At 34.3% G+C, this 17,379-nt stretch overlaps 3 protein-coding genes and 9 non-coding genes across 18 annotated transcripts; 1 reads left to right on the plus strand and 11 right to left on the minus strand.

Moving 5' to 3' along the window:
• Positions 1–4,094: 4,094 nt before the first annotated feature.
• Positions 4,095–7,044, minus strand: MDO1 (telomere-capping, CST complex subunit). 5 transcript variants are annotated; one of them, XM_023681179.2, is made up of 4 exons: positions 6,917–7,044; positions 5,523–5,682; positions 4,440–4,593; positions 4,095–4,356 (listed from the first exon to the last, which is right to left on the minus strand). In XM_023681179.2, the coding sequence occupies exons 2-4, from the start codon at positions 5,624–5,626 to the stop codon at positions 4,237–4,239; spliced, it is 378 nt and encodes a 125-aa protein (XP_023536947.2). In that variant the 5' UTR covers positions 5,627–5,682; positions 6,917–7,044; the 3' UTR covers positions 4,095–4,236. The 5 variants fall into 5 exon arrangements, with proteins under 5 accessions (XP_023536947.2, XP_023536948.2, XP_023536949.2 ...); XM_023681180.2 differs by lacking the exon at positions 6,917–7,044 and adding an exon at positions 6,828–6,869; XM_023681181.2 differs by lacking the exon at positions 6,917–7,044 and adding an exon at positions 6,668–6,821.
• A 3,806-nt stretch (positions 7,045–10,850) lies between these two features.
• LOC111798630 (large ribosomal subunit protein eL18y) lies at positions 10,851–16,812 on the minus strand. 3 transcript variants are annotated; one of them, XR_015421656.1, is made up of 5 exons: positions 16,674–16,812; positions 16,499–16,588; positions 13,785–14,186; positions 13,447–13,679; positions 10,851–13,217 (listed from the first exon to the last, which is right to left on the minus strand). XR_015421656.1 is itself a non-coding variant. In XM_023681887.2 (5 exons), exons 1-5 carry the CDS (start codon positions 16,674–16,676, stop codon positions 13,521–13,523), a joined length of 564 nt encoding a protein of 187 aa, XP_023537655.2. In that variant the 5' UTR covers positions 16,677–16,812; the 3' UTR covers positions 13,362–13,520. The 3 variants fall into 3 exon arrangements, 2 of the variants coding, with proteins under 2 accessions (XP_023537655.2, XP_086981537.1); XM_023681887.2 differs by lacking the exon at positions 10,851–13,217 and having other exon boundaries at positions 13,362–13,679; positions 13,785–13,967; positions 14,058–14,186; XM_087125411.1 differs by lacking the exon at positions 10,851–13,217 and having other exon boundaries at positions 13,362–13,679.
• Positions 10,999–13,152, plus strand: LOC111798629 (F-box protein PP2-B15). Its single transcript, XM_023681886.2, has 3 exons — positions 10,999–11,271; positions 11,352–11,470; positions 12,355–13,152. Exons 1-3 carry the CDS (start codon positions 10,999–11,001, stop codon positions 12,842–12,844), a joined length of 882 nt encoding a protein of 293 aa, XP_023537654.2. The 3' UTR covers positions 12,845–13,152.
• On the minus strand, positions 14,346–14,441 carry LOC111799363 (small nucleolar RNA snoR69Y). The gene has a single exon (XR_002815832.2). It is a non-coding gene; the product is annotated as a small nucleolar RNA snoR69Y (small nucleolar RNA).
• On the minus strand, positions 14,608–14,703 carry LOC111799359 (small nucleolar RNA snoR69Y). The gene has a single exon (XR_002815829.2). It is a non-coding gene; the product is annotated as a small nucleolar RNA snoR69Y (small nucleolar RNA).
• Positions 14,845–14,928, minus strand: LOC111799369 (small nucleolar RNA snoR53Y). Its single transcript, XR_002815838.2, has one exon. It is a non-coding gene; the product is annotated as a small nucleolar RNA snoR53Y (small nucleolar RNA).
• LOC111799358 (small nucleolar RNA snoR69Y) lies at positions 15,124–15,219 on the minus strand. The gene has a single exon (XR_002815828.2). It is a non-coding gene; the product is annotated as a small nucleolar RNA snoR69Y (small nucleolar RNA).
• LOC111799361 (small nucleolar RNA snoR69Y) lies at positions 15,295–15,390 on the minus strand. Its single transcript, XR_002815831.2, has one exon. It is a non-coding gene; the product is annotated as a small nucleolar RNA snoR69Y (small nucleolar RNA).
• On the minus strand, positions 15,467–15,561 carry LOC111799356 (small nucleolar RNA snoR69Y). Its single transcript, XR_002815826.2, has one exon. It is a non-coding gene; the product is annotated as a small nucleolar RNA snoR69Y (small nucleolar RNA).
• LOC111799355 (small nucleolar RNA snoR69Y) lies at positions 15,639–15,733 on the minus strand. The gene has a single exon (XR_002815825.2). It is a non-coding gene; the product is annotated as a small nucleolar RNA snoR69Y (small nucleolar RNA).
• On the minus strand, positions 15,810–15,905 carry LOC111799360 (small nucleolar RNA snoR69Y). The gene has a single exon (XR_002815830.2). It is a non-coding gene; the product is annotated as a small nucleolar RNA snoR69Y (small nucleolar RNA).
• On the minus strand, positions 16,074–16,171 carry LOC111799362 (small nucleolar RNA snoR69Y). The gene has a single exon (XR_015421789.1). It is a non-coding gene; the product is annotated as a small nucleolar RNA snoR69Y (small nucleolar RNA).
• Positions 16,813–17,379: the final 567 nt, after the last annotated feature.

Here is a 17,379-nt window from a genome sequence, read left to right on the forward strand (position 1 = left end):
GTTTCGGTGTAATCATTCCCATAGTTGTTTTGGTGTACTTTTTTTTTTTACCTTTTAGAATGCTACGTGTTAATTGATGGATGGGTTTTCTTTACTTTTTGAACTTTTCCTATTTTTTGATTTATTTTATTGGTAAAATTAATACTTTTTTTTTTTTAATTTTATCTTAAACATGAAGAAGATTTCACGGTTTCAACGAGAGAAGTGTCGATTTATCATAGAATGTCTTCGTATCAGGTGCATCGAGAATGTAGTTGGAGCAACATAAGTGCGAGCGTCTAGCATGAAATAGAGTTAGTGCACAAATTTTAAAATTTTAGAAAATAATTATATAATTAAAATGAAGGGCCATACACTTTTGATTGAAAATTGGGTGAAATAAAAGAATAATCAAGCATCAAATTCATTCACAAAGTGAAATAAAACATGTGGGTGACAATTTTTGACATTTTTTTAAATGTCACATCAATTAAAAAGGTACTTTATTTATTGTTGTGTGTATTATAAATATTTTTTTTAATGTAATTACTATAATAAATTGGGATAAGAGAAAAATAAAGCTTTAAACGAAATACATCCTAACATAGTATAAAACCATACTAATAAAACCACCATAGATTGATCTATCAATTGAAACGAGTAATGTAAATAAAAAAACTACGAAAGAAAGTATACAAACTCGATGGAGAGGTGATCGTCTGCTTAGGATATTAAAATCACATCTAGCTTAGGGAGTCTGTCCTTTATATTTCATAGATAGTGTCAAGACACGTGGAAAGACGTACACTTTATTCAAACTTTGATGGCATTATTTTACTTGATACTTGTTCAATGAGTACATGTAATAGTCCAATTATATCTTAGCAATATATAACAAAATAGTTGAGAAATAACACTTTCCTAAACCATAAGAATATTCAAAATCATTTACAAAACCACCATGATTGATCTAGCGATTAGTTGAAACAGGTAACGAAAATAAAACAGACTACTGAAGAATGGATATAAATTCATAATGATCCTCTGCTTAGAATATCAAAATCATATCTAGTTTAGGGAATTTGTCTTCATACTTCACAAATAGTGTCAAAACACGTCTACATATTTCACAAATAGTGTCAAAACACGTCTACGAACTGACCCTTCATGCTAAATTTTAACGCTCATTGAATAAGCACATTTATCAATTCAATTAACGCTACCAACAATGTATAACAAATGGGTGAGAAGTAACACTTCCCAAACCATAAGAATATTCAAAAGCATTTACAAAACGACCGAAATCAATCGAAACAAGTAACAAAAGTAAAACAGACAAACTCTACAATGTAATGATCATCTACTTAGAACATTAAAATCAGATCTAAACAATCTATCTTCATACTTGATCAAAACATGTCTACAAGACCGACCCTTCAAGCTAAACTTTAACGACATTATTTCACATGATACTCATCGATTAAGCACACGTATCAATCCAATTAAAGCTACCAATATACAACAAAATAGTCCAGAAATAACACTTTCACAAACGATAAGGATATTCAAAAATCATTTACATAACAACATAGATTAATCTAGAAACGAGTTGAGAATGAAGCAAACTCTAAAGTAGAATATAAGATTATATCCATTATCCAGCTTAGGGAATCTGTGGGAAAAGACACAGTACAGTGACAGCCACCATAAGTAGGCAACAAACACATGGTTTAGAAACCACCGGAGACAAAAAAAGAAAAGGGCAAGGTACTGAGAAAGAAGTGATATTTGAGCTTTTAGTGAGACAAGAAGTGATTTTGATTTTTGATTTTTGGTAAAGAAAAGGGTCCCATAGAAGCGTAAATTAAAAGCAAATGAAAAGAGGCACGTAAATTTGCTACCCAACAATCACATGTGGGGCGGTGCAGGCAGCAGATACCGACATCCACAAACTTCCACATAAATTTATAATTCAAAAATCTAAAAATGGGACAACAAATAATAATATTTAGTCGTATATTTCAATCAATACTATTGAAAAATATATGTATATGAAGATTAAAGTTTTTAATAAAATAACAATCCTAAGTCTAGAATGGAAATGTGAGCAAACGAACCTAATTCTTAAATCATTATCACAACTCTTTCTTCCAAAAAGAGAAGGAAAACCTAATATCACCACAAATAAAAAAAGCCTATGTTTTCCATACAAGTGGGGTTAGGGGGAAAATGAGTGAACTTGTAAATTACTTCATATTAGTTGGCTCATAATTACTTTGAAGGAAATTTGATTTTGTTTGCACACAAATGTTGACAAATTTGGAAGAGTTTTAATTGTAGAGAATGGTCACCACTAGCTAGCATTGCAATAAAACTTGCATAATAATGATAAATTTGGTCGATAAAGTTATGAACTCATGTGGGTTAGTTTTGTATTCTTATTGGTCTAAGCCGAATCAGCCCTATAAAAGATTCACAAGCTCAAACTGTAGGCTTTTTGTCACCATTCACTAACTAAAATTCCAATAAAGAAGAGTGGGCTGATGGAATCTACAAAGTTCTATAAATAATATCGAAGAGATTTGTTCAAGATCAATCTAAAATTCCAAAAATGTAATAGGTACAGGCTTGAAAAGAAAGCAAACAAGAGTGGAACAGAGAGGATATATATATATATATGAAGACAAAAGGAGGCTACCAAAGAGTTGAAAGAAGGCACACACTCCAATTAGAGGGAAAATTTCTACCACTATCCTGATGTGGAATTCTTGAACATATCATCACTGTTAAAAATAAGAAGTATGAAACCCCTAGAAGGTAAAATCACATTTTTTTGACATTATGAGGTTCCTAAGTTATTAAAACTTTCATTATCATACATATCCTTTACGTAAAGCTTACTAAATATGCTTACTACTACTCAAAAGCAACAAAATTCTGATAAAAAAAACATGTTTAGTGGTGCAATGATATTTTGTTTGGATGAAAATGGGAGTTTGATATGTGAGAGTGACTAAAAAGTATGGAGTTGGGTTTCAAGATACTATTTTGGTTAAATGGCATGAGCTAGAATTGCCAACCTATGAAAGCTCCTTTGGTTAAGACATATACTATCGACCGAGAGATCGGAGACCCACGTGTTGTTGATCTCACCAATTGCTTACTTAAAATGTTAGGATTTCATTACTGCTCACTAATTCAAAGGGCATTCATCAAGCTTCACCGAAAAGATAGAGCTACAGTACAAATTTTAAATGCAGAGTGACCAAATTAAAACTAAAAAGGAAATATATGAACTAAAAATCTAATCCAAATGATGATGGGACTAAATAGAAATGATGGAATGGTGCACCATAAACTTCCCATATTACATCCATACAGACTATCTTTAGTCACTTCAACTTTTTCTATCTATCTTTTGCTAGCTAGTGACCTTAACTGTTCTTCCTGCATTGATTATGGTTTTGTCATACGGAACGTGAATTGAAGGGTTGTGATTTGAATCCTCTTAATGTAAAGGAACCAAATGGGAGAAATTGGATCATGATGAACTCCACGAAACTGGAAAGGAAGGACCCTACCCCTACCACTCTAATCCTGTTAGTGTGGGTGGCTTTTTCTACCAACCAACTCAATAAATGGTTCAGAATGTACAACGCGTATCTTTGACTTTTTGGCACCTTTTTTTCCTTTTCTTTGATTAGTCACAAGTGAATCCTTGTTCACAAGCCATAAATGAAAGCAATTACACTAAAGATAATGTCCTCTACTCTTGATGGTTTGACGTTTTTGGACACGCAAAGGAAGAGCAATGGGGTCTCTTTTACCAGATTTTAAGACTTTCAATGTACTTAGGAAAGATAAAAAGAATAGGGTCATTTGAAAAGTAATGGTAATAATACGATAGTTTTGTTAGTAAAGACTATACACACGATTTATAGGTACCTTGCTACTTGTGTGTTCTAGACACTAGAGATAAATTTACTTATGTCATTGGGGTCTTGGTAAAACTTGTAATGGTTTTTTCATTTTTTAAGCCATCCTATTCTAACTACTATGTTCTAAAACATTTCTATATGTGCAAAAAAAAAAAACCCACTTTTGACAGAAAGATATTCACTCAATAAAAGATATTAGTAAAAAAAGTAATTTACTTACTGAGATCTTCTTTACAGACGCAAAAGTAAAAGTAAAAAGTCATTCCTACTTTGAAATTTCAAAGATAAGCTGGATTACCTCCTCAAGGTGAAAAGTGAACTAATTTGTTCGCTTGTTTAAGTGATCAGCCTGAAATTGTTTTAACAGTTGTAGGGACTGATGATACAGGTTCAGGTCAATGCCGTCAACATTCCTACCAACACGGGCCTGCAGAGTTGCCTGAAAATACCGCACCAATCAAGACTCTTGTGTGTGAACGTTGAGACAGAGAGATAGAAAATAGTCACAAAATGGTATTTCACCTCATTATCTGATTCAACAAGTAGTTCACCAATAAATTGATATATGGAGCCAATGCGAAAGGTAAGCTCTCTCAGATGCTGTGTGTCGATCTTCAAGCTAACATTTCCATCGACGATTATGGCAATGGCTGTCTCCACAGAATACTCCACTAACCTGCCCTTGAAGAACAGATGGTAATTACTTTCATTGTCACTGAAAGAGTAAAGGAAAGGAAATATTGTAAAGATTCAATAGTATTTTTGTCATATATCTCATAGTAATAAATCGAAGGATAAAAAAAGGTTGCATATGCATCAAGAACTATTTCAACGTTAAGATTAAGTTCCTTATTAAAGGTCATCAACAAATAATATGCTGTCACATTAAGTAAGAAGAGGATTATATGATGTTGGCACTATAAGATTATGTTTCAAAGTTGATCTCAGATGATACCACTTGTCACAATCGCACTTTTAATGGCAGCGGACTTGCGATTGTGCGGCACTCACTTTCCAACGACAAGTGAGCTAAGCCAATTCGTTCTTGCATCGCCTACGACCAAGCGACGTATGCTCGAGCCTCTGGCCTCGGTTTTAAGAGAAGGTTTTAGAAAGCGAGGGCAGAGAGAGATTTTTGAAAGAGACGTTATATAAGCAAGCAAGAGAGAAATAACAACGGCTTACAGTATATAACCTTCAGTAGGGGGATACGACTGATTAAATGGTGGCTCCATGCCTTAGTTATGGATTTTAAATATCTGGTTTCTGGAAAATGCACATCAGACATTGAGCATTCACAATAGCCAAGGAAATCTATCACTTCAACATCCGATAAGGTTGCACCAGCCAAGAAATTCAACAATGAATAATGCTATTAAAATATCAATCTGAAGGATATGCGAATTCATTGATTATGTCACACAGTGAACCACTACGTTAGATAAAGTTTAATACATATCAAATCCAAATCTATGAATTTTGACGTTATGATAATAGTGAACATGCAGAGGAGAAAAGGTGAGTGTATCACTTCATTGCTAAGCATATCAAGGCTGCCCAAATTTTAAACAGACAGATATTGAGACAAATTCTAGCAAACTTTACTTTCCAGTAACTCTAAGTGAAGCCCCATCCTTGAAGAACTCTGAAGATGGCTTCAGGTCTTTCAGTGAAACCAACGCCCCTGATTTTATTGCAGCCGATGCCATCCAGTATAATCCTTTTTCTCACAAAAAGCACTTTGCTCCCTACTAAGAGTCAAATCCTACAGGAAAGATATGTAAATCTAAGTAAACAATCAATAAATTCTTCGTAACGAAGATAAAATGTAACAGCTCAAGCCCACCGCTTGCAGTTATTGTCCTCTTTGGGCTTTCCCTCAAAGTTTTGAAACGCATCTACTACGGAAAAGGTTTCCACACTCTTATAAAGAATATTTTTTTCTCCTCTCTAACCGATGTAGGATCTCACAATCCACCCCCTTGGAGACCCAGCGTTCTTGCTGGAACACCACCCGGTGTCTGGCTATATACCATTTGTAACAGTTCAAGCCAACCGCTAGCAGATATTATCCTCTTTGGACTTTCCCTTTTGGGCTTCCCCTCAAAGCTTTGAAACGGGTCTACTAGGGAAAAGTTTCCACATTCTTATAAGGAATGTCTCGTTCCCCTCGTAGGATCTCACATATGATAGAATAACTATTAAATTAGTCTTACAAAGTAGGAAATTAGCCCTTCAACCATTGTTCTTTACTCTAACATGTCACATGTTACCATGTCACACAGTCTCAGATCTTCACACAATGCTTTTAACCCAACCCGTCTCTAAATTGAATTATGATTTATGATTACCTACTATAAACATTCAGAAAGTTATTCAATCAAGCAGCCATTGTCAACTTCCCATCACAGGATTCTACTTCCCATCACAGGATTCTACTTCCCACTTCCAAGCAACAACAAAGTCCCCCACTCCTCTACACATTATAAGTTGCGTTTTTACCAAATTCCTTGTCCATTTCATGTCATTTTGATCTTGGAAACCTTAAATATACTCCATCCAGTAAAGTTCCCACTAGCAAACAGAATCATCATGCATTCCACTATGGTAACAAATTCTTCGAATTACATTCGGATTTCGGACTAAAAGAAATCACTCAAAAGATTAATGACTACGCTATGGCACATTTTTCTGTTCCTCAGCAACCAAACAGAAAGCGAAAACCCTAAGGATTCCAAACAGGACAATACATGAATCGTAATAATCGATCATGAGCTCAACGGTGGATTGAAAGGCGAAAAAAGTTGAAAATCAAATTCCACCAAGCACAATCATAAACAATCAAAATAATGGATTCAGATTCAGATTCTTGATATGTCTACTCGGCAAGCAAAACAGAAAGTGGAGCACCATGATTGCAGAAGCGAATTTATGAAAAAAACGTGGAGCCATGAAATTCAAACGAGAGAGAGAGAGAGAGAGAGAGCACGCCTACTTACCTGTCGCCTTCTGAAATTTAACCAAACCAAGCAAGACAGTGACGACGAGATGAACTTTTGATAGAAAAACAGAGCGGACAAATCAAAATTCACAATATTAAATAATAATAATAATAATAATAATAATAATAAAAACTTAAAACTTGGTTCGGGTTGAGCTAGGGTTTACATCGTGTTCATATGACTCGATAGGAGTATACATTGAACCCGACAACCCGAATTATAGGGGTTAGATTGGGTTAATTTTTATTATCCTGAATAGATTCGGTTCGGTTTCGGGTTCATTGACAAAACTTCGGGTGACCCGAACAGAATAAAATTTTATAAAATATATTAAGAAATGTTATGTAATCACGAGTACGTCAAAGTGGTGATTTTATGGCACTAATATTCCTCTTACTCGATCACCGAAACATTTCAAACTATTCAACTTAAACGGAAGGGTTAGATTTTTATTTTTCAATATAATATTTTGAGAATGGAAAATCGGTTTGGTTTGCAAGTTTGACTTTTTTCTAGTCGGGTCAACTCGACCAGCTAAAAAATTGTTACAAAGGTTAAGAATATTTGACGGTTGTAATAGAAGCGGTATGTTGTGTAAATGAATATTAAATTTTATAAGATTTTAGTTATTAATAATAATAAATATAATTTCTAAAAATAATTTAAAAAAATGATTTATACTGAAATAAAAGGAAGAAATATTAGATTAATTTTTTCTCAAGTTTTTCATAATGGGCCTTTCATTTCGGCCCTATAGTACCAAAATGGGCTTTGTTAAAATGGGCTTATGGAGTATTATTATTATTATTTTTATTTTTTTTTTTAAGTATTGATCGAGGTGGAGGAGTGCTCGAGAGCTGCACTATCACATATGGGTGTCACTTTTTTTTTTAGGTACGGGTCGAGGTGGGGGAGTGCTCGGGAACTGCACTGTCACATAAGAGTATCACCTCTTTTTTTTTTTAGACATTGGTCGAGGTGGAGGAATGCTCGAAAGTTACAGTATCGCGGAGGGGGTGTCGACCTAAGACATCAGTGTAGTCTACAAATTTGAGTATTGATAAATTTATATTTTAAATAATCGACACGCTCACGACAAGCCCCATTCATATTTTTCATCCATCTTCATGGCTTCATCTGACCTTAGGCAAGGTTCTCTTTCGCCCACCGAACATAACTTGCGTAGAATCTAAGCTTGTTTAGTCATACCCGTCATGTTCAATCGTCTGCAGCTCTAGCCGACTTGTCTCTACACTATGCCAAGTCATTCGGGCTGAACCTTACCTCTACTCTAGGACAAGATCTGTCATGTGTAACGTCGCATCTCAATCATCATCTTGGTTCCCAACAACACGTCCATACATCGTGATGTCATCTCACGTCTGAGGACAGCTCGACCATCTTGGCTTATTTAGGCATGTCTATCTTAACCCTCACGTGGCCGAATGGACGCCACTTGATATCCACCACCTTATCGGTTTGCCTCATTCATATTTTTCATCCATCTTCGTAGCTTCATCTGACCTTAGGCAAGGTTTTCTTTCACCAACCGAACATAACTCGTGTAGAATCCAAGCTTGTTTAGCCACACCCGTCATGTTCAATCGTCTACAACTCTAGCCGACTTACCTCTACACTAGGCAAAGTCATTCAACCGAACCTTACCTATACTCCAGGACAAAGTCTGTCACGTGTAACATCGCATCTAAGTCACCATCTTAGTTCCCAACAACACGCCAATACATCGTGATGTCACCTCACGTTAGAGGACAGCTCGACCATCTTGGCTTGTTTAGGCATGTCTATCCATGGCCGAATGGGCGCCACTTGAGAGAGCTACACCTTATCGGTCTACGTGTAAGGAACAAAAAACCCAAATTTGGAAACATACTTGTCCTTTATGATCCAGCAATGCAAATTCGTAGATTGTGTGCTTGAAAAGAACTCAAAACAGTTCCTTGTTCAAAAGGGGAATGTCTTTCTCTCTCCTACTCACTTAACTTCGCACGTGCGAAGTGGGGTTGTATATCCAAATTTGACCATCCTCCTACTTTTTTATATTTGCAGATTAGTCCTCCAACTTATTGCTATATAATTAATGATATTAATTTCCAACTAAACCAAAATTTAATTTATATAAATAATTTGGCAGTTACTATAAATATAAATAAATAAATAAATAAATAAATAAATAAATAAATAAATATATATATATTAAATAATTTGGCAGTTACCATATATATATTAAATAAAATATTTATGGGAATATTTTAACTCTAAATTTGTTAAATTAAAAAAACAAAAAATATTAATTTTTTTTTTATTATTTTGAAGTTATGTAGCCAAACAATTTATTTTATTTTTTTTAAATAATATGTTATTTTGTCAAATTCCAAAATAAAATGGTTATTTTTTAGTTTTTAAAAATATTTGTGTAAAATAAATAACAAAATTAATTAATTATTAATATTTTTTGTCAAGTAAATTAGAACTTTAAAAAATAATTAACACCCGGTTTAAATTTATTCTTATCTTTTAATTATTTTAGAAATTTAGTTAATTAAATTATAAAATAATGAATAATTTTAAATAAATAAATACAGAAAAATGGTTTGAAGTCACAAAATTTAGATATTTACCCTTTTTTTATTTATTATTTATTAAATACGTGAAATTATTATTTTTTTTTATAAAGGAGAAAAAAATATTAATTCATTAAATAAAATACATATTCCTTTTTTGAGATCTTGATCGGGTCCCACATTTAATTTTTTTAGGATATTTAAAACTTATATCTATTTTATTATATTATTTATATTTATAATTAAATAATTAGCACATGGTTTTTTTCTTAATTAAAAAAAAGTCACCAAAAGGCAAATAAAATAAAGTTCACGTGATTTTCCTCTTTGTCGTTTTTCTAAAAAATATTTATTAGCATTATTAAAATAAAATAATAAAAATTGAGAAATATGACAAATATATATATATATATATATATAATATAGTATAATGCCGCTAAGTTAATAGTTATTATAATTTTATTCTTTTTCATTTTTAATTAATAATTTGAAAATTCAAAAATTAACTATTTTTTAAAAAAATAATATATATTATTTAAATAATAATAAAACTTCACCGAAAAAACCCTTTTTTTTTTTTTTTTTGTATTGTTTCTTCCTCCAATAATTTATTTTTGTTTTTTTTTAATATGATTTTTCTATTTTTTTCAAGTATTTAAGTTTATTATTGTTTTTTTAATAAATTTTTTTCAATTAAATAATTTTATAGTAAGAAAATTAGGATCTTATTTGGCTGCATGCCAAAAGGGAAACCGGCAACTTGTGCAGTCAGTCAAAGGAGGGCTTGACCATTTAAAAAATAAAAAATAATTTAATTTAAAAAATTGAAATAATTCAAAAGCAACTAAAAACTCCTCTAAGTTACCCACTAATTTAAAAATAAATAAATAAATAGTCGTCATACGAACAATTCCCGACCTCTATTATCTAGCGAGTCTAGGTCCATCTCGAGTGCTCGTAAAATTTTCAAATTTACTATAATGTATTTTGTTACTACTTTAAAAATAATAAAAATAAGACAATATTTTATATTTTCAAAAACATATTAATTTTAAAATTTTGAGTTGAATTATGACTAATTTGTCTTTAAAATCGAGTAGAAAATTTAATTATCTAATCTCTGAATCGATGACATGTTTTTAGACAGTTAGGTTACGTTGAGTTAGTAACAATAAAGTTATTTATACAAATTTAATTTTAGTTTAGTTTGAAATTAATATCATTAATTACTATACCATAAAGTCAAAGAATTACATTTTCAAAACTCATTAAATTATAAATAAATTTGCCCCACCCTATAAATGATATAGAGTTAGAGGACTAATCTGCAAATATAAAAAAGTAGGAGATGGTCAAATTTGGATATACAATCCCTCTTCGCACGTGCCAGGTTAAGTACATCCAAAGTCTGAGTAGGAGAGAGAAAGATAATCCTCCTTTAATTTAACTATTTAAAACCATTTCCAGTTTCCTCTTCCTTAGCTCATATCGAACAAAATGGCCGGAATTTTCACCGTCGGAATGTTGCCGGACGACTGTCTTTCCGCCATTCTCTCTCTCACAACTCCCGCCGACGTCGGGAAAGTATCCCTCATCTCGCCGGCGTTCCGACTAGCGGCGGAATCCGACGTCGTTTGGGGAAGATTTTTGCCTGAAAACTACGCTCGGATTATCGCCGCCTCTGATATCTCCGACGAAGTTCCGTTTGGGTCGAAGAGAGAGATCTTTTTCCGGCTCTGTTCTCCGATCCTCATCGACGGCGGTAAAACGGTAAATAAATGAAACCCATAAACCATTTGGCAGGACTCTGTTCGTCTTATTGGTTGAATAATTCATCTCTGTTTTTACAGAGCTTCGAGTTGGATAAATTTTCCGGGAAAATCTGTTATATACTGTCAGCAAGAGAATTGGGTATCACATGGAGCTCTGATCCACTCTGTTGGAGCTGGAAACCGCATCCAGAATCCAGGTATATACTATACATACACATACATACATATATATATATATATATTTTGTAATAGTTCAAACTCAGCCGAGGAGATATTATATTCTTTTGACTTTCAGTTTCGGGCTTTTGCTTAATGTTTTTAAAAATATATGCTAGAGAGGATATAAAGGGTGTTTAGTTCTCCTCACGAAGGTATCTCCCAATCCACTCCCTTCTTGGTCTAGCGTCCTCGTTAGCACTCGTTCCCTTTTCAAATCGACGTGGGACCTCCCAAATCCACCTTCTTTTGAAATCCAGTGTCCTTGATGGCACACCGTCTTGTGTCAACCTTCTTTGGGGCTCAGCCTTCTCGATGGCACATCGACTAGTGTCGGGCTCTAATACCATTTCTAACAACACAAGTCCACTACTAGCCGATATGGTCTCAATTTTGACTTCTCCTTTAGGCTTTCCCTTTCGGACTTTCTCTCAATTTTTTAAAATGCATGTGCGATTTCCACACCCTCAAAGGGTGTTTTGTTTCCACCCCTTCGAGGCCCAACATTCTTTCTCTTCTCCCCCAAATCTACCTTTTTTGGGATACAGCATCCTTTCTGCCACACCGCCTCGTGTCGACCCCCCTGCGAAGCTTAGCCTTCTCGCTGGCATATCGCCCGAGTGTCTGGCTCTTATACTATTTGTAATAACCCAAACCCACGGCTAGCAGATATTGCCCTTTTTGGGCTTTTCCTTTCAAGCTTCCCCTCAAAGTTTTAGATTTTAAAACGTGTCTACCAGAGAGAGGTTTACAGTCTCCTCTAGAATCGATATCGATGTAGAATCTCTCACACATATATATATATACATAGACAACACACACATATATATAGACATGTTTCTAAATGCATCCAATTTGTGGTTAGATTTTCAGAAGTGGCAGAGCTAAGAACCGTAAGCTGGCTGGAAATCCAGGGAAGAATAAGGAGACGGAGGCTGTCGCCAAACACAGAGTACGGAGCTTTCCTTCTAGTGAAGATAACAGAGAGAGCGTATGGGTTGGATTTGATGGCGGCGGAAGTTTCGGTGGCGGTGGGGAATGGAGGGCGGATTTCAGAGGGCAGAGTATGGCTGCAGCGGAAACAGAGGAAGGAGGAAGATTTAGAGAGCTTGTTTTATGGGAACAGAAGGGAAAGAGTGAGGAATCTAATGGGAACAGAGGAAGAAGAAGAAAGCAATGGAATAAGGGGTTTGAAGGAGAGAGATGACGGTTGGTTTGAGATTGAATTGGGAGAGTTCATGACTGGGGAAGATGAAGATGATGAAGATGTTCATATGAGTTTAATGGAGATTAGAGGCTTTCAGCTCAAAGCTGGAATCATTGTTGAAGGGATTCAAATTAGGCCTAAAAATTGACAATCCTCCTCTATTTGTTGCGGGTCGAGGACTCGTTCTCCTTACCCTTCTTCAAACTCCAATTCAAATCGTTCATAGGGAAATCTCTGATCAACGATAGAACAAGATCCATTTTATATCATATCTAAGAGATTCTTGGGTTCGGGCCGAAGAAGCAGCAGCGTAGATTGAGTCAGGTAAAATATATATAATAAAATATCTAAGAGTGAACGACCCTATTGTAACAAGTCTACCGTTTTTAAAACGTACCAGTTAGAGGGATGTTTCCACATCCTTATGAAGAATGCTTCATTCCCATTGGAGATCGACCTCAAAGTCCTCAAAAGCTTTCAACTTTGGCAGGCACTCATGGTGGTCGACCTCTCGTGTTCGACTGATATTGACATTGAAACAATTAAATACAAAATAGTATGTAAAATATATAGATATACCAAAAACTTACTAAAAGGCTAATTTGTTCATAGAACAATATGGACAGTTTTGAAATATGAAGCAAATAAGGATGGAAAAGTGGGAGGAAAGAAAATACAAGATGTTCTCATTGAATACGATTGTGATGTTGTAATAGCGAAAACTTGAACAAAGAAATGAGTGAATCTCACATGATAATGTATCTTCAAGTTTACCAAAACGTGAATTTTCTGTCTCACAAATAGCGCTGAACATGGTACTGAAACTAAACTCTGTAACCCCTGCTGTTCCTCTTTCCTCTAGCTCTCTCGAACTTCCTTCCCTTCGCCCTCACGTACGGTTTCGTGTGGCTGTGAGGTACACCAGGAGCAGGACCAAAGTGCTTCACGGCTTCTCGGGAGTTCTTCGGTCCACGAAGGAGAACCTTTTGATGCAAAATTACAGTGGATTAAGTTTGAATCTAAACAATTGTGAATATAGGGCGCTCGACGACAAGTCTATGAAATTCAGGACACAGCCGCTATCGTACCGTATTCTGGCCAAGAGGAGCTCTCAGGGCAAGCTGGTCGAAGGTCAAGCACTCGCCACCAGCCTTCTCGATCCTTGCCCTTGCAGTCTCGGTAAACCTCAAGGCTGTAACCTTCAAAGCTGGGACTTCATAAACACGAATGTCGTCAGTCACGGTTCCGACAACGACGGCAATTTTATCTTCCTGTACAATGTTATAACCACGTGAAGTTAGACACTGAACAATGCGGATAAAATGGTGAAGAATAGGTAATGCATACATAGAAGCACACACCTTTCCCTTCATGAACTTGATAAGTCTGGATAGTGAAATTGGTGGTTTGTTCACCTTGCTCATGAACAACCGCTTGAGGATCACTGCATTGAAATTGCTTCCAGTTCTTCGGACAAGAAATCGGTACAGCTGAATTCAGTGAACAAAATTAAAAGAACCCATCACTTAAATGACCCGAATAGGCATAATGAACATTAAACACCTTAAAATAAACCTAAAGTGACCATAAAAATGAATTATTATTGAAAACAATCTTGAAACGAAATGAAAAACTTCAGGGATATAATAGTTTGAGCTCAGGTAAATATGTGAATCTTGTCTAGTCATTGACATTTAGAATGTCTCATAGAGCTGGGATTAACATAATTCATCATTGCGGCTGATAAAACAATTCAGCATTTCAATCAAAATATAATTTGAGGGGAGTTAAAAATATTGGCACCTCACTGAAGTAATAATATTTTGTATCTAAAAATACGAAATCAAGGTTTCTTAGTGGACAATTATTTCGTTTCGTTGTTCAAATTGAATCAGAAAGATTAACAATGAAGCTAAGCTCAGATAAATGTGGAAACAGGTTCATTCCCGGACCTACGGAAGGTCTCATAATGAGCTGGGATACACAGATATCATCACTGAACATAAACTTCAACAAATTCCTTATCAAACAAAGGCTAAAGTTAAAGATAATTCTCACAGAATAAGATTATAAATTCATATGGATACTATATTAGATATTCAAACAAACAATGGTCCTTCAGAAACAATTAAATCAAGAGTGTAGGCTAATTCCCTCAGAGACAACAGTTGAAGATCAATCATCATATGATCAGTATTAGCATGGTTTAAAAAGTAAAGCATCACAGGGAACAACCTATCTCTCAATCCTTCAACAAGGCGCAAAAATCCTTTCAAAAATACAGAGAAAAGGAAGCCAGTGACTGAAATGGCAGAAGGATATTCCGACGGGGTTCGTTATTAATACATGATGAAGGAAGCTCATATTTGTCTTCTTAATTTTACTGCTGAGTATGATACGAAATGAAAGAACTATAAGGGTAAAATATTTTGAGCTCAGGTAAATATGTGGATCTTGTCTAGTCCTTGACCTTTAGAAAGTCTCATAGAGCTGGGATTATCACATTGCATCATTGCGGCTGATAACACAATAAACATTTCAATCAAAATATAATTAAAGAAAAATTAAAAATATTGGCCCATCGATTTAAAAATAATATTTTGAGCTCAGGTAAATATGTGAATCTTGTCTAGTCCTTGACCTGTAGAAAGTCTCATAGAGCTGGGATTATCATATTGCATCATTGCGGCAGATAATAAAATCATAATTTCAATAAAAATATAATAAAAGAAAAGTTAAAAATATTGGCACATCGATTCAAAAATAATATTTTGAGCTCAGGTAAATATGTGGATCTTGTCTAGTCCTTGACCTTTAGAAAGTCTCATAGAGCTGGGATTATCACATTGCATCATTGCGGTTGATAATACAATAAGCATTTTCAATCAAAATATAATTAAAGAAAAGTTAAAAACATTGGCCCATCGATTTAAAAATAATACTTTGAGCTCAGGTAAATATGTGGATCTTGTCTAGTCCTTGACCTTTAGAAAGTCTCATAGAGCTGGGATTATCACATTACATCATTGCGGTTGATAATACAATAAACATTTTCAATCAAAATATAATTAAAGAAAAGTTAAAAATATTGGCCCATCGATTTAAAAATAATATTTTGAGCTCAGGTAAATATGTGGATCTTGTCTAGTCCTTAGCCTTTAGAAAGTCTCATAGAGCTGGGATTATCACATTGCATCATTGCGGCTGATAATACAATCAGCATTTCAATCAAAATATAGTTTTAAATAAAGTTAAAAATATAGGCCAATCGATGAAGATATAATATTTCGTATCTAAAAATTCGAAATCTAGGTTTATTAGTGGCCAATTATTCCGCTTCGTTGTTCAAATTGAATCAGAAAGTTTAACAACTCTGAGCCTAGGCTCAGATAAATGTGGAAACTGGTTCATTCCCGGACCTACGAAAGGTCTCATAATGAGCTGGGATACACAGATATCATCACTGCACATAAACTTCGCCTACTTTCTTATCAAACAATCAGATTTCAAGCACCATTAAGTTTTAAAAAAATCCAGCCTTAAAAAACTGAAATACGAGCAAAATCACGTGAAAATAACAATGTCTAAAATTCAAGATAATTCTCACAGAACAAGATTTAAAATTCCACTCTACATTCACCAATATCTTGAAGTTCAATCACAACATACTCATTCATTAGTTTAAAAAAATAAAATAAAAACTCATTTCAATTCTCTAAGAATTTGAATCGGTGAAAACAAATGCTCGTCACAACAGCGGAACCAGCGATGATTAGCAAAAATCAAAAATAAGAAAACCAACCTTCACGAGGAGCTTGAGGTAGATATCGTCGGACTTAGGCGCAGTCCTCTTGGTCTTCTTGCTCTTGCCTCCTGCTACGAGATCGATCCCCTGCAATTAACGGAAAACAAATCTCAGACATTGATGTACACCATTGGAGCAATAGAAATGAATTGAGGAAGAGAAAGAAACAGACCATTGAAGCTCTTGGTGGTGAAACCCTTCCGCTCCGCGACGGCGACTGCTAGGAGTGAACGACAATGGTTTTAGGGCTTTCGAAAACCCTATTTATCGAAGACGAGGGCATAACTTGTGTACCACTGCGGCGCGCTTAACCTAACTTCGAAAATTGAATCCTAGCCGTACGCGTGTACTACAAATAATTTATAATTAAATTTAGAGTTTTATTTATTTATTTATTATTATTATTTTAAGATTAAATCTCACCATTTTTTAATTTTAATTTTCTAATTTATTTTCATATATCACTACAATATTATTAAATATATTTGTTTGCTTTATTATTATTATTATTATTATTATTATTAAAGGTTAGTTTTAAAAACATTTGTTTCATTATTTTAAATATTTAATTAATACTGGCCACTCAATTTTAATATATATTTTGAAAAAATATATATATTATGAATAATAAAAAAATTATAATTAGATGAAGAATTAATAATCAAAAAAATAATTATAAAATTATGCTCAATAAAAAAAAAAATTATTTATTTGAATTGAACTCTGGATGGCAGCTTGTGTGGCACTCACTTTCCAACGACAAGTGAGCTAAGCCAATTCGTTCTTACGTCACCTACGGGCAAGCGACGTATGCTCAAGCCTCTAGCCTTGATTTAAGAATAAAGTTTTAGAAAACGAAGGCAGAGGGAGATTTTGAA

This window comes from Cucurbita pepo, chromosome 7 (genome assembly GCF_057944985.1).
Source record: "Cucurbita pepo subsp. pepo isolate OVF chromosome 7, ASM5794498v1, whole genome shotgun sequence".
NCBI lineage: Eukaryota > Viridiplantae > Streptophyta > Magnoliopsida > Cucurbitales > Cucurbitaceae > Cucurbita > Cucurbita pepo.